Source organism: Agelaius tricolor, unplaced genomic scaffold, assembly GCF_023055355.1.
Source record: "Agelaius tricolor isolate 1412-34295 unplaced genomic scaffold, bAgeTri1.0.p SCAF_8, whole genome shotgun sequence".
NCBI lineage: Eukaryota > Metazoa > Chordata > Aves > Passeriformes > Icteridae > Agelaius > Agelaius tricolor.
In genome coordinates, this window is record NW_027269268.1 from 45,927,252 (window position 1) to 45,951,849 (window position 24,598).

Below are 24,598 nucleotides of genomic sequence, written 5' to 3' on the forward strand. Positions count from 1 at the left end.
TTCTATCTATAACTGTCCACTTCTGTCAAGTTACAGAAAAGAATACAGTCAAAGCCTCTATGTTAATACTTACTCAACAAAGCTGGGGTTTATGAGAAAGGGATTGAAAAGTGAAAATGAGAACATGTGAGAAATGCCTTCCTGATCCTGAAGAAACAAAGCTGACAACTTTCACATCAAAATATTTATTTTAATATTTATGTGCTCCTAAATGCTCTTCTGATTTATTTTCTCTTTGCAATTCAAGATAAATATCCAAAATTTTGGAAAAGAAAAAGAGCTGCTGAGCTAGAAGAAATGACAGTGATAATGTCATACATCAAAGTGTTGAGACGTCTCAGTTATACTCATCTGGGAATCAGAGTATTTTCCACTTAGCATGCAGTTAGAAGATCCCATGCACCATGGTACAGATCTGCCCTGGGGTACACACTGAGTCCTGGAGGATCCCCATGTTCCCCTGCACTTTGGGTTACAGAGACTCTTTTAAAGGCATGGCACAGCCTTTGCACCTCTTCTGTCTGTTCAGTTTTTATATCATGCCTGCTGACATGCTGTCTGAGTTCTCCTTTGCCCATCTGAAATACCATTTTATCTATGGGTATTGAATAGCACAATCTTTCATATGCAGTTGACTGCATTTATTTGTGGCATGACTTAAATGGATGCTCCTGCAAGTCTACATAAAAATCACCTGTGTCTGTGAGCTGGAATTTGAAGGAAAGCAGTAACATGCACATTTCAGTATTATTTCTCATTCTTTGATGTTCTACTTCAACATCAAATTCAATTTTCTATTTTCTTCTCAATGAAGAGAGAAGATTTCATTTTTATACTACTGCATTTTTAGACTACTGCATGGATTAAATAAGCATCACTTTTTAAACCACACAATTTTTAAATATTCTTTTAAGGAAATTTATATGTGCTTATCTATATGTATATTTGTAGTTTTAACTCCCTCAAATACCTGTTTTCTGTCATTTGAATTTTCCAAAACAATCACTCATTTTTAATTTCAGCAGGACAGGACCATCTGCTGTGTCCTGCTGGTGCTCCAGGCTCTCTCCTCAGCCTCTGATAAAGCCCACACTCTTCACAGTGGTGCCTTCCTTTGCAGCACCCTGGCCCTGCTGCACCTGCCTCTCATTCCACCTCATCCTCCTCTGACTCATGAGGAACCCCCCTGACACTTTCAAGACCACCAGCAAGGGTGGTCTGTGCCTGGCAGCCCCTCACTGAGGGCAGCAGGGAAGCTGCAGATGAGGCTGCACAGAGCACCCCAGATGGGGAGAGCAGGAGAAAATCCTTCTTCCTCTTCCATGGGGAGATGGAGAGGATCACCAAATAAATTGCATTTAAATCAGTTAAATCAGAAGACACCCTGTCTGCAAAATTAATTGTGGACAGTTCTAGCAGGTAAATAGTTTTCTATTTTGAAGCGTCCTGGGATTTTTAGATGTCTGCAGGAAACAGCTTAGCATGAATGAAAGTTGAAGAACTGAGTTGTGGAATTGGGTTCCTAGCTTTGTGTCTTTTAGAAAAGGTGCTTTACATACAATATGGCATTTGTAGACATTTAAAACCCTGTAGCAATACTGAACTCTGAAGCCATGTTTGCTGACAGAAACTGCCACTTGGAAAGGGTGAATGTATCAAAGGCTTCCCAAAGTGGCATCCCAGGCAGCCCTGGATGGCCACAGCAGTCACACTTCATGAAGAAATGTCTTGTCTGGTTCATGGGAACATCATTACTTTGTTGCTATTTTGGGGAGTTATTGTTGTGTCTTTTTCATGGAATCATAGAATAACTCAAATTGGAAGGAACCAATAAGGATCACCAATCCCAACTCCCTGTTTCTCATAGGATTACCTAAACCAAACCCATACAACTAAGTGGCATCCAGATCCATGTTCCCTGAGCTCTGTCAGGCTTGGAAGCATGACCACTTCCTCGGGAGAAGCGACTGACCAGCCTCTCAGTTAACACCTTTTTCTAATGACCAACCTGAACTTCCCTTGGTGCAGCTTCCTTCCATTTCCTTGTGTCCTGTCACTGATCACCAGAGAGAGTTCAGCATCTGCCCCTTTGCTGACACTTGGAGGAAGTTGGTGTCACACTCAGGTCACCCCTCAGCCTTCTCTTCTGCAAGCCAAACAAACCCAGCAAGCACAGCCACTCCTCATTAAGCCTCAGCCTCAAGATCTTTCACCATCCTGGTTGCCCTCCTCTGGACACAGCCTCATAGCTTTACATCCTTTCTTACACTGTGGTACCCAGAACTGCCCCCAGCACTGGAGGTGAGGCCACCCCAGCTCAGAGCAGAGCAGGACAATCCCCTCCCTTGCCCAGCTGGCCATGCTGTGCCTGATAAACCCCAGGACATGCTCAGCCCTCCTGGCTGCCAGGGCACTGCTGACTTATATCCAACTTTCACTGACCTGGATCCTCAGATCTGTTCCCACAGGCTGTTCTCCAGGCTCTCATCCTCTGATTTGTATGTATAAGCAGGATCACCTGTCCCAGGTAAAGAATCTGTCTCTCTGGTCAAATTTCATATTCTTGGTGAGTGCCCAGCCCTCTAGTCTTACCCCCATCTCTCTGCAGGGCCTCTTTATCCTGGAGGGAGACCACAGCTCCTCCTAGTTTAGTATCATTTTCCAACTTACTAAATGTAAATTAATTTCCTGTGTTCAGATAATTTATAAAACCCTTACAGAGCTCTGGCCCTAAAATGGAGCCCTGTGACCCCCCACAGGTGACTGGCTGTCAGTCTGAGGTAACCCCATTTACTGCAACACTTCAAGCCCAACCTGTCAGTCAGCTGCTCACACAGTCTATTATGGACTTTTCTAGCTGCATGCAGGATATTTTATCCAGAAGGACACTATGAGAGACAGTAAAACACCTTTTGATTTCTGATAGCATTCTTATAAATTTTATTATTCTTTTTTCTGGCACTTTCAATGACATCAGGATAAAGCACCAGTGGCCCAGCTGAAAGAGAATGACAGGAAAAGCAGCAGCTTTAACGATTCACAACAATTTCTGTCTGCTTGCCAATGAAATAAACATCCTTAGATTATTGTGGCTGTAGAATTAAAATGCAGATGTGGTGCATAACAACTCCTGCAAAGAGATGCATTACACAAATCATTAAAATCACTGAAAAGATTAAACGAGGCAAAGAAAACTGGGACTAACACTGACCTCAAACAATTTCTCTTCTTGTTTCTGCCTAATCAGATGATAAATTAATTAAATTGCTAGCTCAGGTGTTGCTCACGCTTTCTGAATTTTTGCCTGCTGCAGGGATGGTGTATGGGTGGAGATGGAGACCTGGCTCTGCTCAGCACAAAGAAGAGGAGTCTCACTGCTGAATTCAAGCACCTAACAGGAGGCTCTGCTGGACTGTGTGGGCAATAGGGAGGGGCAGCAGGCACAAGCTGCAGCAGAGGAAATGGACACGGAGATTTTGCACCTGGCCCATGCAAACCAAGAAGGGAGGCTTGGACACAAAGGATAGTGAAGGTTACAAGAGTTACAAAAAGTAATTATTTGATGTTACAAGACAAGTAACTTGTAACATAAAGTTACAAGAGTAATTCTTTTGTTGATGTGCATGACCTCTCCCATTCAAATTAGGGCACCACAAATGCGGTTTTACGTGAAGTTTTGAAACCTTTCAAGCCTTCAGATACAACGTGATTCAATTAATGCATACCTAACACACACATACTACTGGAAAGCAACTGGAATTGTGTGGTGTCATCATCCATTTGCTTCTTTCATGATCTAGACATCCCTCAAGCTGGTCTTAGAACCACAGAATCATTATGGTTCGACAAGACTTCTAAGATCATCGAGTACAATCACTGACCCAGTACTGCCAGGTGCACCACCAAGCCATGTCTTTAAGCACCACAGCTACACATTGGGCTGCCCAGAGAAGTTCTGGGTGCCCCATCCCTGGAAGGGTCTCTGGTCAGGCTGGGTAGGCCTCTGAGGAACCCGGTCTGGTGAAAGCTGTCCATGGTAGGGGGTTTGGCACTAGAAGATGTTTAAGATCTCTTCCAACCCACATCATTCCACGATTCTGTGATTTCTTGAACGCATCCAGGGATGGTGATTCCACCTCTTCCCCAGACAGCCTTTTACAATGCCTGAAAACCCTTCCAGTGAAGAAACTTTGCCTAATACCAATTTAAACCTCCTCTGGTGCAACTTGAGGCCATTTCCTCTTGTCCTATCACTTATTACCTGGGGGAAGAGACTACATCCATCCCACTACAATCTCCTTTCTGTTAAATGTAAAGAGCAATAAATCCCACCCTGAGCCTCCTTTTCTCCAGGCTAAACACCCCCAGCTCCCTCAGCCTCTCCTCGTAGGACTCGTGCTCCAAACCCTTCAGCAGCTTCTTTGTCCTTCTCTGGACACACTGCAGCACCTCTGATGCTACCCCAGGAAATCGGGGGGAGCATCACTCTGGAGCTACCAGCGGGGGCCTCCCGCGGGCCCTTTGCCTTTATTCCTGCGGGGTGCGGAGGGCTCGGTGCCCCGGCCGCGCTCGCCTCGCCCCGCCCGCGGGTCCCCCCGTCCCTCCCTCCCTCCCTCCGCGTCCCGGCGCCGCAGCGGAGGCGGCGCCGCGCTGATGTCAGGGCGCGGCGGGAGCGGCCGGCGGGCAGCGGCGGTGCCGGCAGGGAGGGATGGCGGTGCCGCTGCGGCTCCTGCCCGCGCTCTGCGCCGCCGCCGCCGCCGCCCTGCTGGCGCTGCCGCCGCCCGCCGCCCCGCGCCGGCCGCCGCGCTGCGGGCCGCCCTGCAGCTGCTGGAGGGAGTCGGCGCTGTGCGTGGGCGCGGCGGGGGCGCCGCGCAGCCTGCCCGCCGGCCTGGGCTCCCTGTGAGTGCGGGGCCCGAACGGGCGGCACGGGCGGCCAGGGCTGCGGGGCCGTCCCGCCTGATGGGGGCATCTCTTTTTCCAGGAGCCTGGTCAACGGGACCTTCTCCGAAGTCAAGGACAGGATGTTTTCCCACCTGCCCTCCCTGCAGCTGCTGTAAGTATGGCACTGGGAAGGAGCACGGCCAAGTAGCACTTCACCCCTTCCTCCTGAATAGAGTCCCTTTAAGCATAGAGCCTCTCCGTTTCTCCTGATAGAGTTACCTCTCTCTTGTAGAAAGGGAGAAAACGGGAGAAGACAGCTTGCACAGTCCCCCAGTGTAGCTGCTGTTTCATAACATTTTGCTCAGGGATGCATTTTCTGCTCAGAAACCACTTCAGAAAATGTGTATTTAGTTACTAAAGGAGGGTAAAATGTTTTATGATGCCCTAAGTTCCTCTTTTTTTTTTAACTTCAGCTTTAGTAAGTTTAAGGCTGAGTTTTGTCCCCCAGAGTTATGTGGTGGTGGCTCTCACTCCTGCTCACTTTGTGCCCAGGAGTCTTGCACTGGCTTTGTGACACAGTGGGCACAAAGGGGTGAGCAGAGGCTGCCAGGACACACCTCAGAGGGAATCCTCTCTGTGTCAAGTGCTGGTGCTGTCTGCAGCACGACTCAGCGTGCCACTTGGAGGGTGGCCCCTCAGATGCCTTCTGACCCAGTGCTCCTCTGCCCAGGAGACAGTGCTCTGGCTCCCAGCACTTAGCAGCCATCCATCCCTCCCTCCTTCCTGACATCTGCTTGGTCGTGCCCATGTTGCAGTTAGGCGTGTGCCTCCTGCTCCAGGAGCTTGAGCAAACTTGCTTAATTTAGCTGTCCTGGGAGGCAGCAGGGAAGATACAGAGACTGCAGTACAGCCCCCTGGGGAGCCTGGGTACTCCGTTCTCTGGCAGTCTGCAGCAAGGCTGAGCAGCAGCCTGCGTCCTGTCCAGCCCAGTGCAGCCTGTCCGGAATGCTGACACCAGGCAGGCCCTCCACACCTCCACCCCATCAGGACTGACTGACCCCCCAGGCAAAGATACACTGCAAAGGAAACTTCAGCAAAAAGATCCAAAGCCTGCCAGAAACCCAGGCTGAGTGCTCACCACATAACTAGATGTTAAAACTGGTGTTAGCAAGAGATAGTCTCTAAAGGTGTCTGGTAGCTGATGGTGAGGCTCCCCCATCTCCTTTGGCTCAAAGGCCTGTGTTCCTACTGGGAGGAGCAGCACTCCATGCAAAATGCTGGGGGGAAGTGGGCAAAGCAAGGGGTGGAAGCCTTCACCTCCTTCAGTGTGAAACTGTTCCCAAAACCAAGTTTCTGTGAGAGCTGGGGGTCAGCACTGAGCCCCCAGCAGAGGGCACGAGGACCTCCCCACCAAAAAATGGTGGCAAACAGTGACCTGTGCCAGCTGGGAAGGAAAGGGAGAAATCCATGGGTGAGAAGCTGTGGGTGGAAAATTAGAGATGGGAGGAATCTGGCTTTGTTCGGATGGTGGTACTAGGAAGAGGGAGGAAGAGCAGATGAAGATTGTCCCTTTTCCTTAGCTGCAGCAGATTTTCTGGAGATGTTGGGGTGTGTAGGGTGGTGGGGCAGAGGTGGGTTGTTGAGGAAGGCAGAAGTTGCTCATGTCACTTTATGTGGTAATCAGATGTAGGAGAAAGAGGTGGTAACCACCACCTTAGGCACTCAAAAATTTGTTGTTTAGTGTAATTTGTAACTTTTTCCTTAAAACATGAGAAAAAATAACAAATAACAAAGAGCTGCATGCATAATCGAGCACATGGGGACCTCAGGACAATGTTTTCTGTGCAGTAATCATGGTAAAATAGTAATTCAAGGATTTATTTTTGATGGTGGTCTTCATCTTTGTCAGATTTCTTTGGGATAATTTAGGGAGCATTTGTCTAGTATTAGCATAATATCCAGGGATCACAGGGGAAGTTTGCATTTCATGTTCATTAGTCTTCTAAATTAATTTTAGTAAAATGCCTAAAACCATACAAAAGGAAGATTAATCAGTTGCTCTAATAAAGCAATTAGTGCAGACATATTCATTCATAGGGAAAACTCTGAGATTTTCCAAAAATTATTTCTTCTGAGTAGTGTTAATATTTTAGACCAAACTAGAAGTTTTACTGCTTTCTTGAAAGGCAATTGCCCTCTCTGCCTTTGAACATCAACGTTTGGAGTGTCCATCGTTGTGCTTTAATACAATGAGGAATGAAGTTTGCTGGCAAAGCCATCACCTCCTTCTCCCTGACTCTCTTGTGCTGGCTCAGGTGACAGCCTCTCTGGTGCAGCTCTGACATCTTTGTCCCTAAAGTTCACACAGGAGTAGGGCAAGGCAGTGCCTGGAGGAGGCAGCGCTGCAGCTGGACTCTCTGTCTCGATGGTTTGGACATGTCTGTGGTTCCAGCTGGCAGACTGGCTGCTGTCCTCCCAGGCTGCAGGCTGCACCCTGTCTGCAGGTCAGGCTCAGAGCATCCCCCTGGGAGCATGGAGTGAGTGAGGGCTGGCCCAGTGAGGCTGCATAAAGCTGGTGCTTGGGAGCTGAGGATGCTGCTCAGGGGGACTCTTAGAGGTTGTCAGTGGGGCTGGAGGGGTGATGAGCCACACTCAGCAGACCTGCCATCTAATGATGGCTTGTTCTGCTCAGTGGACCATTGAGTTGAGGACCAGGTTACATTTAGCCAAGGTCAATGGCACATTTTTCCTGGGGAGTAGTGGACATTAACTACCATCATGTAATGCCTTTAATTTTTTTTCAATAGACCATTCCACAGTATTTTATGTGTACTGCATTGGGGGGGTGATATGAGCTCAGGTCAGTAAGATTAGTTTGGTCATGGGCAATAAACACAACAGGCATAATCCAATGTGTCAAGTTTTAATGTGCTTTCCTAATGCCTGCTCTCCATTTTCAGCTTGCTGAACTCCAACTCCTTCACTGTTATACGAGATGATGCCTTTGCTGGTCTCTTCCATCTAGAATACCTGTAAGTTTGGTATTTTATGCCCTTTATAAATAAAGATGTTTTGATAAGTTGCCAAGACTCCTGCTGCAGAGTCTTGGTCTTTACTGTTATTCCCAAGAGCAGGGGAGCTGAAGGATTTATGTTCCACTCCTGTGCACATATTCTTTATGGTGGCTGACGATTTTTCAGATCTTACAGTGCATTTTTAAAAGATGCCTTGAATACCAGGTATCTCTGTGCAATTACAGCACACCAAACAGGCATTGCTTAGCAAGAGCTTGCCTGGGCTTTCCAGAACAGTGCCACTCCTGTTAAGGGGATTTGAATCTCAGGCAAGAGGTGGAGCAGCCTGTTCTCACCTCTGGGCAGCCTGAGCAGGAATTGCACAATATTGGTGTATTGCCCTGAACAACCGTGATTCTGCTTCTCTTCTCCCAGCTTTTGTCTCCTACTTTGCCTTTTTTCTGATACCCTATTTAATGCCCATAGAATTTATCTTTATGTAATTAATTATAAATACATAAATATATAAACATACATTTCATATAATATAAATTATTGTAATTATTTATATTATTATTTTAAATTATTTAACTCTCCTTTTTCTTATATCATTCACTTAGTTGATTTTTACATTCCTTTCTTTTTCTGGTTCTTATTTTTTTTTTTTTTATTTTCAGTTCACCCTTTTCTCTTTTTAAAAAAGGTATTAGCCCTGGTACAAGACTGTCCTCCCTTCACACTCCAAAGGACAGCATTTCTCTGTGTTACTCAGTATGAGCTGGTGTGTTTGAAATTATGAGTACGACCTGAAAAAAATGTTCATTCCACCCACCTTTCCAAGCTGAAATGTAGCTGTGGAAAACATTTGTCCTTTTTACAGAAAGACCAATGCTCATAAAACTGACTCTTGCTAAAATCTTGAAGGCAAATAGATATTATGATGGGGTGTATTCAGGGTTAATAGTCTGGTGCATGTGGAGTAGCCAACAATGGAATTTGCAGATAATGGTAAATGGTATATGCTAAAATCCATTATTCAGCTACATCTGGATTTTTCAGAGATAGCAAGTTATCTAGGCATTCCCTTTTCCTTGTGTCTACAGTGAAAAAATTATTTGCAGTAGTTTGTAAAAAGGAGGAAAACCATTTTCTGTTGTACCATTAGCAGCCTGCTTTCCAGTGCTGATGGGTTTGTCCCAGCAGCATAGCACACATCGTGGTGGTTGTACTGGTCACTGCAACCAGATCCCTTCTGAATGAAACACCCTGCCCTCCTCAGAGGGCCAAAGGACAAAACTCTGTCCCTGACCACCAGCTGCAAGCCAGGGAGCAGGATGAAGACTGGTAAAGCCTTAGAGTTTCAAATTCTTTTAGCAGCTGAACAAGTGGTCTCAGTTAATGGTTGTGGTTGCCTTTTCTGCCAATTCCATAGAGCTTTTCCTCTTCCCAGCAAATCACCCCTCAACCTTTTGGGATCTGGCTGTGAGTGGCCTTTCTCTGTGATTTGTTTCTTTGGCCATGCAGCCAGTAAAACCAGTACAGCTTCCATAACTCATGTCTCTTAGTTACCAGGGACCAGACTTTGTAGAGAAGAAGGAAACCTCACTGACAAATAGGAATGGCAAGTGTCTGTGTGTACAAAGCCAAAGTCTCTGGCTGAAGTGCAGCTGGGGAGCACCCACAGCTGGTACCTATATATAGATAATAGATTCCCAGCTGTGTCCTGCTGCTCTTGCAGCTCTCATAATGGCATTCAGTGCACCCTAAAACTGACTCTGTGTACAGTCTGGGTAAGGCAGGTCTGATAAAGATGGGAGGTTTGCTGGTGAACCAACTGGAGTTCCCAGAGCAGCATCTCTTGGAGACCAGGCTTGGTGATTCAAGAATCTGGCAAATTCCTGACTCCCAGCTTGCAGCAGTGTAGCCTCATTTATTTGCATGGATCACTGAGCTGGTGCTGTGCAGAGGTGCCAGCTGCCAGTGAGGGTGTCAGGAGGCAGTGTGGGTCTCTGCTCTTGTGGATTGAATCTGTGGCTCCACACAGCCCTGAAGGGCTGACCTGCCTTTGACATCTCCCATGCAGACACAACACTTTCTCATCTGCACCCTTTGCCTGCAGTCAGGGTCCCAGTCACTTCATGAAGGATATTTCCTGCACCTAAACTGCAGAACCAGGAGCACTTGTCATCTCCTGCATTCCCATTATCACTTTCTTGAGAAGAGACCTTGTATCATAGCATTTTCCCTCTAACTTCTCTGCAGGGCAAACAGAGCTTAGGAATAAGGGAGGCACTTTCATCTCATAAGCCTTTCATAAAGTCAGCATACAGTTCTCTTCATCCAGGTATAGCTGTACCATGCAATATCTTGATGGCCACCTGGCTGCAATCACTTTGCAGGGATCATGGTGTATTTGGGGATGTGTCCTCAAGTGCTCAGGGGTCAAGATGCTCAAATGTCAGCTCTTCTTGAAATGCTGACGTGCAGTCAGGAGGAGCAGGGTGCTGCTGGAATCGATATGTGCCTGGCATTATTCCCCCAGTGCACAGGGCCATGACTTGTGTGCAGCTGGCAGCCTGCAGGGGAGATGGCCCAGCTGGACAGAGCTGAACTGTGGCAGCCAGAACAGAGCCAAGGCAGTGGTCTTGCTTGTTTGTGTGGGTGTCAAAGGTGTGCAGTTCAAGCCAGGACTGTGTGGGCATGGAGGTGGCCCTGTGTGTGCATATACAGCCATGGGAGCAGGACCCATCAGAGCAGCTCTGCAGCCTGGGCAGCCCTGGCACCTCTGTGCTGCCTGCTGCTTTGAAAATGCTGCTGATTTGGGAGAGGGGAAGGTAGGACTTCAGCTTCTAAAGTCTGCCTCAGGAGGCTCTCCTACATAAGACTCTTGCCTCACACAACACATCCTGAGAGGATTACCAAGAGAGGAATTTTTTTTTTTGCCTTGTTCACTTTATTCCATTTCTGCTGGGCATTTGGGTCATGTGCCATCCCTTGTGATGCCAGGTACTTGCATTTTTCCTTGCAGCCTGCCCAAGGAAAGGGGAAAAGGGAACATGAGCAGCTGAGACCACTGAGACTTCCCACCTTTCAGTCTGAAGGAGCTGCCCAGAAATATGCTGCATCTGGCAACCATAGCTTAAAGCACAGTGATGCTAATAATAATGTTACTTAAAGTATTTTAAAATACTTTTTTTTGGGCCTAGATTTATTGAAGGAAACAAAATTGAAACCATTTCAAGAAATGCATTTCGTGGCCTTCGTGACCTGACTCATCTGTAAGTTATTAAACATTTGATAAAGTAATTTCTAATTGAACAAAACTCTCCTGGGAGACCACTGGTTTTCCTGCTACACAGAAAACTTCTCTTCCCTCTGTGTCAGCTTTCTTCTGCTGTCAAAAACATGCTTTCCATAAATTAAGAACCAGCCTTAGAGCAATTCTTGCCTGGGCAGCACTGCCACATATTGGGCTGCCTGTGAGCAGGCACAGCTGGGTCTGGGATGCCCCTGGTACCCCCAGTGCTGGGCTGGTACCACCACACTGCCTTCTCATGATTAACATTCCTGCTTCCTTCCAGTGTGCTCAGTGATTGCTCTGTGGGTTACATTTGCACCTGGGAAAAAAAAATAGCTTGAAATATTTTACTTTCATGTGAACTTCAAGCAATCTCCATTCTTGAATGAGAATAATTAATGCCTGTTCCTGGTAACTTCTAACAGTGCCAGTGGCTGGACAGTACTGGATAATTAACAACCTGTAAGTGAGCTCAAACTTGGTAAGAATTGCAAGGTAAGAGATAGCAATGGTACAAACTCTCATTTTCTTTTCTAGTTCATTGGCAAATAACCATCTCAAAGCTTTGCCAAGGGATGTCTTCAGCGATTTAGATTCTTTAATTGAACTGTAAGTAATGAGAATCTTTCTACTGCTTCTCTCGCTCTTGCTCTCAGTTTTAGGTTCTGGGTGTGTGGTGCTGTATCTGGTATCTACACAGAAAAAGAAGTGTATTTTTTTGTTCTAGCTGTTTTTCATTGTATAATTGTTTGCTTGATAGACTCTCCTAAAGTAACTGCTATTTCTTAAATCACTGTTGCTTCTCGTGATGCTGTACATAGTTTGTGTTATTGTACTTCTTTCTGATGTCTTGTAAATTGTGTTTTAGAGACAGAGAGACAAGGAATTTTAAAATGACAGTTTCTCTGAACATATTTTCCTATTATTGTTATATATTCCCTGAGATTATTTTAGTACAAGGGATTAATTAAAAATAAAAAAGCTTCTTTTCCTTGTTCTGTGCAGTTGTAGCACCTTGCTGACATTCTATCAGCATTTCCCTGTGTAACTAGGATTCCCCTATTTTTGGCCTGGCTCTTTCAAACAGCAAAGTAAAATCTTAAGCCACAGAAATTGCCAAAGGATCAAGGAACAAGTACAGTGCTGAAATTGCACATACATGAACAGGAAGAAGCTAAATTGACTCTACCTCAGCAGTGACTCAAAAAATGCAAGTCTTCCATCTGTATTTTATGTCTGCAAGGCTGCTCTGTCAACCAGCAGCACTGGACAGTTCAGTGAAGGAAGGGGAATTCTGTGTGTCAGTGGTGAATGGTGCAAAGGAGGCCTGCAGCAGACAACCTGAACGTCAGGATGTATTACATTACAGTCCTCATCCTATGAAAGCTTACCAAAAAACTAACTTTACACATGAATCACACAGTGCTCCATTACTATGATTATAGATGACCATAAAATGCAATGGTTTTTCAAAAACCCCAGTGAAAAAGAGCTCATGATAAAGGAGTCCAGATAAAACGTAAAATTCCCTGTTTTCAGTTCAGAACAATTCGAGGATATTCAGATATTTTGAAATTCAGCATGTCAAGGTGATGACAGTTCTGTAGTACTCATATTGCTATCAACCTTTTCAAATATGTTTATTTCTGTGTGTTTTTTTAGAGATTTAAGGGGAAATAAATTTGAGTGTGACTGCAAAGCCAAGTGGTTGTTTTTGTGGTTAAAGATGACAAATTCCACTGTTTCTGATGTCCTGTGTATTGGTCCAGCAGAATATCAGGATAAGAAGTTAAATGATGTGACAAGTTTTGATTATGAATGCACCACTACAGGTATTCAGAATGTATATTTCTAAGCACACTACAAATGGTTAAATATCAGAAGTTTAGATGATACCCTTTCACTTCTATGAGCATGACCTGGGGGGAGGAAAGGGTTACATGCAAAGCACTTCCAAGTACTAGAACAAGTTACAAAATGGGAAAATTACATTTAGATGCCAAAGTACGTACTGAGTTTTTATTTGGATTAAGTGATAATGGGAGAAGAGCTCTGCCTATTCATATTCCAAAAGACTTGATTATGACTCAATTTGTGGCTTAATTTTCATCACAGAATGCTTTCTATTATCTGGAATAAAGCCATATAGTTATGGCAGATGAGCTTCCCAAAATCTCTGTATTTCACAGAAAGCAATGAAAATAAGTTTAAAAATGTGGCTATAGCTGTTATCTTTATTTGACAAATCATTATTTATTAGCATCAAAGATGGTGGCAATAGTGCCAGAAGTTCATCACAGAACTCCATTAAGTTGAAGAGAAAAGTCCAATAATATTCTGACTACTGTCTTGCCTAGGATCTTGATTTTTTATTTTTTAAGGTAATGTAAAGCATGCTGAAGGGAGCAAAGAGAAATTTGCATGTGGTTATGCTTATATTTTATGCCAAAACTGCTGCAGTTACCTATCTTTAAATGTAGTCACATCATATAACTGGAAATATCAGCCGCGGGTATTGTTTTTCATCTTCTTTGAATAGGATGTCAGCGCTCTGCCTTTTTTCTCAACAGTCATATCAAAGGTGTGCAAGTTCTCATCTATCATCAAGTCAGTCATTATTATTAAAAGACAAGAGAAAAGGTGATTACTAGTAATGTAAAATGAAATTTCAGGAAAGGTATGAAAGGTGCTTTGATGGCAATATGTGAAGGAAAAGAGAATGAACTCAGAATTCAAAATTATGTCAGAAGAGCAGTAGAGGTAAAGTGCAATAACCTGCTGCATAAAAGGATGTCAAACACAGGAGAGCAATGAAGTTAAAACAGCACCAAAGTTACATTCCTCCATCTGCTGAATCACTGAGACACAACAATGCAAAGTAAAAGGAGCTTTGTTTCATTTCAGTCTGGTTTAAGCCATTGGGTAGCACTAACAGTGCACAAGAGAGAGCCTTACCCCGTCCTCAAACCTATCCTGACCTACCAGCCCTCTGTCACTTTTTTGTACCTAGACACTGCAAAGTTGCTCCAGGAAAAAAATGATGCTCCATTGTCCCTTTTTCTGCTGTAAGTGAAATTACACCAAGCATAAATCTAACTCCACATGCTGCAGAGTTTTTGGGAACTGAAGGCATTCCATGGGGCAAGGATTGCCCAGCTGAATATTTGCTCAAATGCCCACAGCACGGCATGTAGCTGTCACACTCTGTTCTATATGACCTTGGTGGTGTGTGATGTCAGGCCACTGCTGTTTTCTCCCTCTCTGCTATTGCCTCCCCCAGATCCAAAGGGAGTGTAAATATGCCTATATTCTTTCCTTGAGGATAGATTAGTCACAGGCTTAGAATACACACTGTAGGTGTATTCTCCTTTCCCAGTCAGTGGTGAGCAGGACTCTGCAAAACTCTTTCATTCATGTTAGTCTTTAGTATAGTATTTCCCTCCTTTGCCAGCTGGGATCAGACTTTCCATCTTTTCTGGTCTCCAGTACTCTGTGTCAAGCATGGCTCGGTGCAGGATGTAGTAATAAAGCAGTTTGCTTTAGTACCATTGCAGTTTGCAATGGTAACAGGAGAGATGGAAAGAGGTGCTGCCAAAGTTAAAATAAAAAGGCAAAGAACAAAATGGTCCTGTTGCTTCTTCACAGAGAAAGTGATTGACAGTATTGGTGACCTGAATTTTAACTCTTTTTGTGATAGCATCTGTCTTTTCCATTTCTCAGTGCTTGCATCATGGAAGCAGGTTAAGCCATTTCACTTCACTTCTTGTCTTTCTTCCTCAACAGTGTGTGAGGGGGCTGTCCTATGGCTGTGAGCACCACAGGGGAACATGTAGCTCACTTCCAGGAGACTGGAAAACAGGCCTTGGGCTCCCACAGCCACAGTGGAAACACTGGAAACTGGCCATGTGCATGCCTGGGACCCGCTTTGCCCTAACCTGCAGGCAGGGATCATCTCACTGAGCTTTGGAAGCTTGTTTCCCCCTTTCTTTACCAAGCTGGGATTGTCTTCTGGAGGTGGTCTTCTCTTTCCCTGCTGTCTGGAAGGGAAGTAGTTTGCATATTAATAGGTACTGGTCCATTCTTGCTCCTGTGCTGGAGATCTCCTGTGGTGGGAGAAGGGAAGGGATGGGTAACACTCCCTGCTGGCACACCCAGGTCCTGGGTAGCCTCACCTGGAGCAGAAGTGCAGGGAAGAAGGGATGTGAGGAGAGTGGGACTGAATGGCAGGATATAGTTTTGGAGCAGCTGCCCAAACAGACCATCACTTTCATTTTTCCTTGGTGTCCTGTAATGTTCCCTGCACTCTCCTCCTCTCCTGTGCTGGCATCAGTGCTCCTGTGTGCTGGCATCAGCCCAAGCAAGGGCTGCCAGAAGGAAAATCATCCCAATAAAAGTGTTGGGCCCCTCACCTGTGACACCATGATGCCAGTTCAACCACAGAGGGAGCAGAGGTGCAATAAGTGACCAGAGGACAGGGAGACACCCCCACTCTCAGCCAGCAGAAAACAACATGAAAACCACGTGTGTTGAGACAGGGAGAGCAGAATTGTGCATTGGGTGGGAGGCAGAGAGGGACAGCTCATGCAGCCAGCAGCACAGGGGGAACACAGGGGCTGTGTCCTCTGCCCTCTCCCATCCAGGGGATCTGGCTTAAAAAAGAAAGATATTGGAAAAGGGCTCCTCTCCCAGTCCTGTATTTACTGTATTAGAATTTTTTTCAACCCTGATGTGGCGGCAACTTTCACTGTGTAACCCTCTTCTACATTACAGCCTGGTATTCCCAGCTGGTGCTAAAACCAGCAGTTATTGCTTTTTACTGATTACAAATGATTTCCCTACCCATTTTCACATACAGACTGGTTTGTTTCAATTCACAGATTCCCCCAAAGCGTTTCACAACTGTTCAGATTTCAAGAGCTGTCTTTTCAGGATTAGTTTTCTGGTTTTTTTCATTCTTCAAGATTTAAAAAAAATATTTTTATTTTGTGTGACTGTATCTGCTCCTGCTCCATCCTTTTATAGCTGGTCAGTTACTTTTACTTTTTGCATACTTCAGTGTCAGTTTTCCCCAGCCCTTTTAGTTTCCCAGTGAGAATGAAGATAACTTTCTTGTTTGCCTACCAGCATTTATGAACCAAGCCCAAGCTCTATTTATAATAGTCCCTCGAAGAATGAAGACTGTCATTTCTTTCACAGCTGTGGAATCTGCTCTGTTTGTTTAATGGTAGTCATCTATCTTTATTCTCCACAAGTGTAACTCCTCAAGGGCAAGGCTTTCAAGCATGCAGAAACAGAGGGTTCTTCATTCAGAAGCAATTATTTCATAATGCACCAAAATAAGGGACTCGAGTGAGGACTTAATTACCATTTCACCAAAATCCCTGGATGCTCAGGCCCTTCCAACATTGGAGTGCATGATGAAGGCGTGTAGCAAATGGAGCTAAAAACAGAGCAGTGTGTGGTTCTGCACAGAAATGCCATCATAGGGAAGATGCCTTTCCTTTTCTACATATCTATATCCACACATTACTTCAGTGCAAGCCTCTGATCACATTTTAGACCTGAGTGCTTTGTCAGCTCTGCTACACCATTTTTTTTTCCCTGATAATAGAGATCTTGCACAGATGACTGGTCAAATGTCAAATTCTGACCCAAGTCTCCTCACTTTGCCCCACACTGGTTCTGTGGTGACTCCTGACACACCCCAGGGTGAATTTTCAGGTTGAGTCTACAAAGGCGCTAAATTTTTGAGAACAAAAGTCTTTAATTCTGGAGTTACACTCCTAATCTTTACAGGTTGCTCCAATTTCTCAGTCTTATTGTCTAGTATAAGTTTTCCACTGGATAGTAATTTTCAGGTTGGTTGTATTTTATGCCTAAACTACATTATAATGCCCCATAAAACATTATGTTAACTGAGTTTTTGATTACACCATTTTGTCTATGGTCTAGGCAAAATGGGGTTATCCCCAGGCAAACTTCAGATATCATTTCACTTTCTGCCTGGTTTAGCATAACACAAATTGCTGGTGATTAAATTTGCATGACTTAAGAAGTTATTGGACTTCAGCTGGTAGTTGCTGTCTCTCAGCTTGAATGTGATTCTAGCAAGGCCATTTCACTTGATGGGAGAGCAACTTCCAGCTGTGGGGAAAGAGACTTCTCTATTTCACTGATAGTAGCCTGCCTGGCTGGAAAATCTGAATTATTTCACTATTTACATATTTGATTTCCTTGACAAATACATTTTCAGAGGACAGTTCATGATACCTAAAGCAGGAGACGCTTACCCTGTTGGTGTGTGCCTAGCATGAGTACTGCTACTTCCATGATAGTGTTATACAAAATCCAGAGTATTTCACTCATTTTTCAGTGTACATCATTCTAATCAGTGACCACTTTGTGTTTCCAGCAAGGATGCATCCTAACTGTTGTAAATGTATGTTTCTAGATTTTGTTGTCCACCAGATTTTGCCCTACCAGTCTGTTTCAGTGGATACATTCAACTCAAAGAATGATGTGTTTGTAGCTATTGCACAGCCCAGCATGGAGAACTGCATGGTGCTGGAGTGGGATCACATTGAAATGAATTTCAGGAGTTACGACAATATCACAGGTATATGAACACTGGGATTCCACTCACTGATGAACCAGATAAGATTTGTAGATGGGATCAGGTTATTGGGTTTTGTCCTGAATCTCTATTGAATTTGGCTGATTGAAGTGAGTGATGTTTGGACATGAGTGACTCCATGGAGTAATGCATCTTGTTAATATGTGCATATTTAACCTTACTGTGGTACACAACTAGGCTTTTTTTCTGAAGGCACAAACACTTGCCATGAATCTCACACCATGGTCCAGCTCAGCATTCACTGCCTCAGTCACACAGCAAGTTAAAGCAGAAGCTGAAGGAGCACTTGCTCTTGCCAAAGTGCCTGCAAAACAAAATATAAAAAGAATCTATTTCATGCAGGAGGAAACAGGTCTGAAGGATGCTAGTAGAGTGAGCTAACCAGGAAGACAGCTGAAAATGACAGAAGGATTTAAACTGTGATTGTTACCTAAAGAGATGTGCTGTAAAGCTTCAGCATTTACTCTCGATTTACAAATATGCTCAATTAACATCTTGGCCAGATTACTGATCAAACAAAAAGCCTATGTGGATGCCAGGTGATGTTCTAATGCTGATTTTATAACAACTGTTCTGTCCCTAACCAACACTTGTGGTGCTCAGTCACACCATGACAGCAGAGACTGTCTTCAAAGCTGTTAGCTGCTGCCTGATTTCTCAGATACTCCAAGCCAGAGGTTTTGAATACTCAGGAGCTAAATTATCAAAGGAACACCTTTCCCTCCTGTCCTTGTTGTATGTGATTGATTACTTTTTACCTTATATTTTGGGAGACATAGAGTATGCTGTGTCCTCCTCTGGTGTGGAATTCTACAAAGGCAGCAAGCACTTACCTCCTCAGATCAGCTCTATGTGTCACTAACAAAATCTTACAAGAAGCTACCCCTCTGTCAGGAAATTTTGGAAGTGAAAAATGTTGCTTTTTAAGGTTTCATTGTGTTTTGGTAGATTTGGGTAAAATACCAGGGATGTAAACTGAGAAGTCAACAGTCCAGAGAGAGCTAGCTGAGCCCTAGGAAAACTCTGGAAATGAAATTGAGAGTTTGACTCATTTGCAAAGATAGCAAACCCTAGATATACACTTCCAGGTGTGTTTCACCTTCCTCTGAATGATTTGGTTAGGAGACATTTCTGCAAGGGACTTGTGTCCTAGCTCCACACCCAGAGTTTGCTCCTGGAAGGTCTGAGCTTGAGCTCTGGACTCTGAAATGTACATGAGCCTGATTTTTGCCAGGGGACACAGGCACATAAAGAGCCTCCTGCAGAGCCTGAAGAGTGTTTTGTAGAGCTCTGGAGCCAGCTCCACAGAGAATTTCACTACTTGCCATATGCTTGGCATTTGGATATCTAAATTTAGCTCTTTACAACATGGGCTTATGGAGCTGAGCTAGTTGTCAAGGTTGCCTTTACAGTGAACATGAAGAGAAAAGCATTGCTGTCCTCTGCAGAAGGAGACAGGTGAAAGCTCTTCTAGAGTTTTTGTTTTGAGCGAGTTAGATCAGAAGGAGCCTGGATGATCAGCTCGACCATTCATGCCTGTGCTGCAGATCCCTTGCTGTACTGAGCTGAAGGTACTCCCAGCTCTCCTACACTGCAAGGATGGCAGATCATCCCAGGCCAGCTCTGAAAGCCACAGGCAGGGGACCAGCACAGGAGCCTGGGTAAATCTCCTGTAGTGACCAAAGATGCACTGGGGAGCTTGTGCAGCTATAGTTCTACTTAAACTGTGTGCTTCACAGAGGAATCCCTCCAGGAATTCCTCTCTGCTTCCAACTACAACTATGGTAATTGTCTCGCTGGTACTTTTTGATGTGGTACTTATTTAGTGTAACTTGACATTCTCGAGACAGTCCATAACCTGATCTGATCTATCTGGCAACTGCAATATTGCTAAATATTTCTGGTTTAACAAAATTTCAAGAATACCTAACACAAACAACAGAGTTAGATTTATCTTTTTCATCCTGCTGTCAGGTGATATATCCACAAGATGCATCAGTATTTCTATGTACAGTAGCAAAAAGCTGACTCTAACCCTTCTGGAGCAAGAAAAATAGACTATAGTTCATTCTTCTAGTTAAGATGGAAACACAGACATTACAAGAATAAAGAGAATTTCAGATATCTGATGAACAGCAAGATAAAAACTCTTGTCATTTTTGAATAATTAAATTTAGCTTAAATAATTGTTTTGGATACTAGGGACCATGTGTTTGAACAAACAGAGAAATAAAAAATATTTTGCATAAAAAGGAATCAGCATTTTATGGTGCATCATACTTGCATACACTACAGGGTGGGACAAGTAATCTCTCTAGTTACTGGGAAGCAAAAAGCTTGGAAAGATGCTCTGATGGAATGTAGCAGAAGACAAAATTATGAGATGGTGCAGGTTTAAAAAAAGGGGAGGGGTGCTTTGGTAGTAATGTCTGTGGTGTAAAATGTGGTTTGTGCTGTGCTGATACATGTGTTGTTCTGTTTTCTTTCTTTGGGCAATAGGTCAGTCTATAGTGGGATGTAAAGCCGTTCTTGTTGGTGACCAAGTCTTTGTGGTGGTGGCACAGCTCTTTGGTGGCTCACACATTTACAAGTTTGATGAAAGCTGGACGAAGTTTGTCAAATTCCAGGATATTGAAGTGTCTCGCATTTCCAAGCCAAATGATATAGAGCTTTTTGAGATAGACAGTGAAATGTTTTTTGTCATAGCAGATAGCTCTAAAGCAGGTTTGTCAACAGTGTATAAGTGGAATAACAAAGGATTTTATTCGTATCAGTCTCTTCATGAGTGGTTCAGGGACACTGATGCTGAGTTTCTCGATATAGATGGGAAATCATATCTAATCCTCTCCAGCCGTTCCCAGGTGCCCATTATACTCCAGTGGAACAAAGCCTCCAAAAAGTTTGTCCCACACAGTGAAATCCCCAACATGGAAGATGTCTTGGCTGTGAAGAGTTTCAGGATACAAGATGACCTTTACATCACACTCACGAGATTCATTGGTGACTCCAGAGTTATGAAATGGAATAGCAAACAGTTTGTGGAGATACAGGCTCTTCCATCCCGAGGAGCCATGACCCTGCAGCCTTTCTCCTTCAAGAACAATTATTACCTAGCCTTGGGAAGTGACTATACCTTCTCCCAGATTTACCAGTGGGATGGTGAAAAGAAGATATTTAGATTATTTAAAGAAATCTACGTGCAAGCACCACGGTCTTTCACAGCTGTGTCAACAGATCGAAGAGATTTTTTCTTTGCCTCTAGTTTTAAAGGAAACACTCAAATATTTGAACATATCATCATTGACTTGAGTTTATGAAAAGCTGCTAGAGTGAAATTTATGTAGAATGACATTTATACACAAACAAAACAAAAAGAGACCTTTCCAAAAACCGGGTGCACCTATGGAGTATGATGACATTTTCTGAACTTTTTAAACTTGCATATTAATCAGGGACTGCATTTACTTGGTTACTGCATGACATGTCCATTTTATCCTTTTTCAAAGACACTTTACAATCTGCAGTCATTCAAAGAGTGCAGTGCATTAGAATTAATGTTGACATCTAAGAAAATGATCTAAATTTAATCCAGAAAACTCCCTTGAGTTGAACATCTCATAAAGAAAATGAAGAGTGAGCCATACAAAGCATAAATGATCTTGACTCCTAAAGTAACATTTTAGTACTGTAAGTTTTAATTTTAGAGCCTGTTCTTCATGGTTGCTGATGAATTGTAAAAGTAAAGAGGAACATTCCAGAATACACTGAGTTCTCTCTTCAAAATCTTTCTTTCTGGTTCACAGTAAATCCAAGACATCATTAGAATACATTGCAGACTGAAGGGAGAGTCAAAATCTATTGCCATTTTTCTACCATTATTCACTTTTTTCAGCAATCAATTGTGCCTAACAAGTAGCCCAGCCCACAGTAAATGGGTAGCTAGGAAGAGTGTGTCTCTCCAGGACTGTGAGATCTTAACAAGTTAATACAGACAGAAAATACCAGAGGCCTGCATAATGCCATGAAGAAATCAAGTACAAGTAGCACCCACCCCCTGTTTTATAATAGGTATTCCAGGTATCCATTCCATCTTGCCCTAATTCATACTTTTCCTGATGATTCCCAGTAGATTCTGGGTGTTTATCATGTTATGCTGTTGTGAACTCTCATTCCAGAAGGCAAGGCTCAAGCTTTGCCTGAAACACATACTGATGTTGATGCACTCCATATTGTAGCTCCTCTGTACTCAGTGAGGTGATTTATTGTCAAGTGTTTTCCCCCCACAGCACAGCTCATTAGCAATAAATTCAGGTTTGGGGCATCTAAGTTGTCGTTGGGAAATCCTCCTTCTGGCTAAAGTCTAACTGTGACTTCAGTATCACCAAGTCATCTGAAACCAAGCTGTTGCAGCTGTTTCACACTAGAGCTGCTCCTGCCTCCAAGAAGGACTTCCACTGGGTGAGTCCAGGCTGTTGCCAGGTTGCCAATCCATTGAAGGTTAAAGAGGAGCATGTGGACAGACTGTGCTTCATTGCTGTTTTGGGTGGTTACAGACCAAGCCATTCAATTATCCTAAATAGGGCAATCCTGGCACACAGAGCCTCTCTCAAGATAACAGCAAGGGACTGTTTTCCAGGAAAGGGTCTTTGCCCCCCTTACCCAACAGAATTGGGTATCAGAGCTCTTGCTTGTTAAATTACACAAGAGATTTCTTTAAGTTTCCATACCACTTAGTCTACTAGGTTGTTTATCATGTTTTTCTGTTGTGCTGCTGCCTGGATAATAGAGAGGTTTTGCATAAAGCAGGAGGAGCAAAGCAAACTGTCCTTTATTCCATCATACTTAGGCCTATCTCTCCATCCTTCTGCTGAGTGAGTTTGACATTTTTCCCCTGGCCATGTGAGACATGGCCTATGATCACAAACAGAGATGTTCTCATAGGCTTTCCAATATCCAGGGTGTGAAGTGAGTGTGCTGCAGAAGAGGATTATGTATAAGAACTCCCATGAGGAGCCATAACCTACCGGTGACCTGGCATGTCACAGTCTTCCCCAACTTTTGCCTCTCTGCTATGAAATGAAGTTATTACTGGCCTGTCAGAGACATACCTCATCCTGATTTTCAATTATGTGTTAAGGGTTTTTTTCCTACAGAGTTGCTCAGCCTGGTTTTGTTTTTAGCTACACTGGCCACCTGGCCCATCCCACCCTCTGAGATACTGAGTGCTGCCTGCCAAATCCCAATGTGGTGTCAGTCCCAGTGGTTCAGTAGATGCAAACCAATGCTCTGCAGTAGGGTTTGGCAATACCTCTCCTAGGATTAAGCTAACAAATCTGACAAAACAAAGACACTCATGTCTGTCAGTGAATGCAACTTCTTACTATGTTACCAGTTTACTTTTTGAAGTGGATATGGCTGGCAAGCAACGTTTATTTAGCCTGTGTTGTGGGAAAGCATTTTGTATTGCTTTTCTGTCAAGCATGCAAGTTTCACTAGAGTTAGATATTCTGATGAGGGTGGTATTTCTCAGTGCACCAGCACTTTCTTTTAGGGCTCAGCTGTGAGTTCTAGTCACTCAAGAAGGGGCATCAGGCAGAGTGAAAAGCTAGTTTAGAGAAATTGGATCCTTGAAGGGAAGCAAGAGGATGCTGGAAAAAGGCTTGTGTATTAAACACCAGGAGACTGTACTGTTTCAAGAGCCAAGGGGATTTTGAGACTTGGCTATCAAGTTGGATTAAATTAAAATGGTATCTGCAGAGACAGGCTCAATAAAGAGGATAAAGTGATCCACAGGAGTCTAGCTCATTCACATGGGACCAGAAGAAGAGAGTGAGGGAAATTAATTCTGCGGGCAAGCAGCTGCTTCTGTTGAGTGCTGTGTTGGTGGGTCAGAAAGCCCAGCTCAGCATCCCTCCCAGCCTCAGGAAGAGCCTGGAGCCAGACACTGGCCTGCCTGCTCTGCTGAGCTCCTGCACAGGACACCAAAGCAGCTAAGAGGGAGGACAAAACCCACCAGTTGAATTAAGAAAAGGTTACGGTACTTTTCACAGGAATAAACAAAGGCAAGACCTCAAGAAGAGCCTTGTTCTGCTCTTCCTGCTCCCAAGGAAAAGCTGCAGGATGCAGGCATAAAAACAGAAATTGTTAATCATTGAAAATCCTTTCTGCCTTTCCAAATGCAACCACAGGCTTGTCTCCATTGCCTATATTCTGTAATAGAAACTGTTTTGAATAGTAAATAAAATATGCATTTCCAAAATTCATTGAAATGTTAGACCATCGGGACAGTGAAAAAGGATAACAGAACATGCCACTGATAATTTTTAATGTATTCTAAAATACATAAATCTATGTAAAGTTCATTAGTTTATATAAGCATTGATTTAATATGCACTAGCTAGAGCAGCATTTTAAGGTTGTATATACATTGAGCTTTTTTTAGTAAAGAGGAGCTGATGCAATCTGTGCTACTGATATGTGTATGTACTCTTTCAATATATGAATAAAATGTAGTTAATGTGACTAATAGTGGTGTGTCACACATGTTAAAATATCCAAGTTGTGAGGTTCCACACTGCCAGAGGAATGGACAGGGTGGGCAAACGGGTCCCCGTCTATTTATGATCGGGTTTGGCTTTTGACTAGGTGGAGAAAGCCATGTTCAGGTTAGTTAAATCTTCTGTGCCTGAGATAGTTTGGACTTCGAAGGTTTTGCTGTTCCCTGATTTTCCCCTTCACTCTTTCCTTACACCCCATCTAGTGTTAGCAAGT

General features: G+C 43.8%; 1 protein-coding gene across 1 annotated transcript; it reads left to right on the forward strand.

The window, feature by feature from the left end:
* Positions 1-4,671: 4,671 nt before the first annotated feature.
* On the forward strand, positions 4,672-24,349 carry LGI2 (leucine rich repeat LGI family member 2). Its single transcript, XM_071432611.1, has 8 exons — positions 4,672-4,899; positions 4,982-5,053; positions 7,842-7,913; positions 11,102-11,173; positions 11,731-11,802; positions 12,856-13,025; positions 17,645-17,809; positions 20,327-24,349. Exons 1-8 carry the CDS (start codon positions 4,709-4,711, stop codon positions 21,142-21,144), a joined length of 1,632 nt encoding a protein of 543 aa, XP_071288712.1. The 5' UTR covers positions 4,672-4,708; the 3' UTR covers positions 21,145-24,349.
* The last annotated feature ends 249 nt before the right edge of the window (positions 24,350-24,598 follow it).

Coding starts and splice junctions, on each gene's coding strand:
- LGI2 (XM_071432611.1), top strand. CDS start 4,709: ATGGCGGTGCCGCTGCGGCTCCTGCCCGCGCTCTGCGCCGCCGCCGCC. Junction 4,900..4,981: donor CCCGCCGGCCTGGGCTCCCT/GTGAGTGCGGGG, acceptor CTCTTTTTCCAG/GAGCCTGGTCAACGGGACCT. Junction 11,803..12,855: donor TTAGATTCTTTAATTGAACT/GTAAGTAATGAG, acceptor GTGTTTTTTTAG/AGATTTAAGGGGAAATAAAT.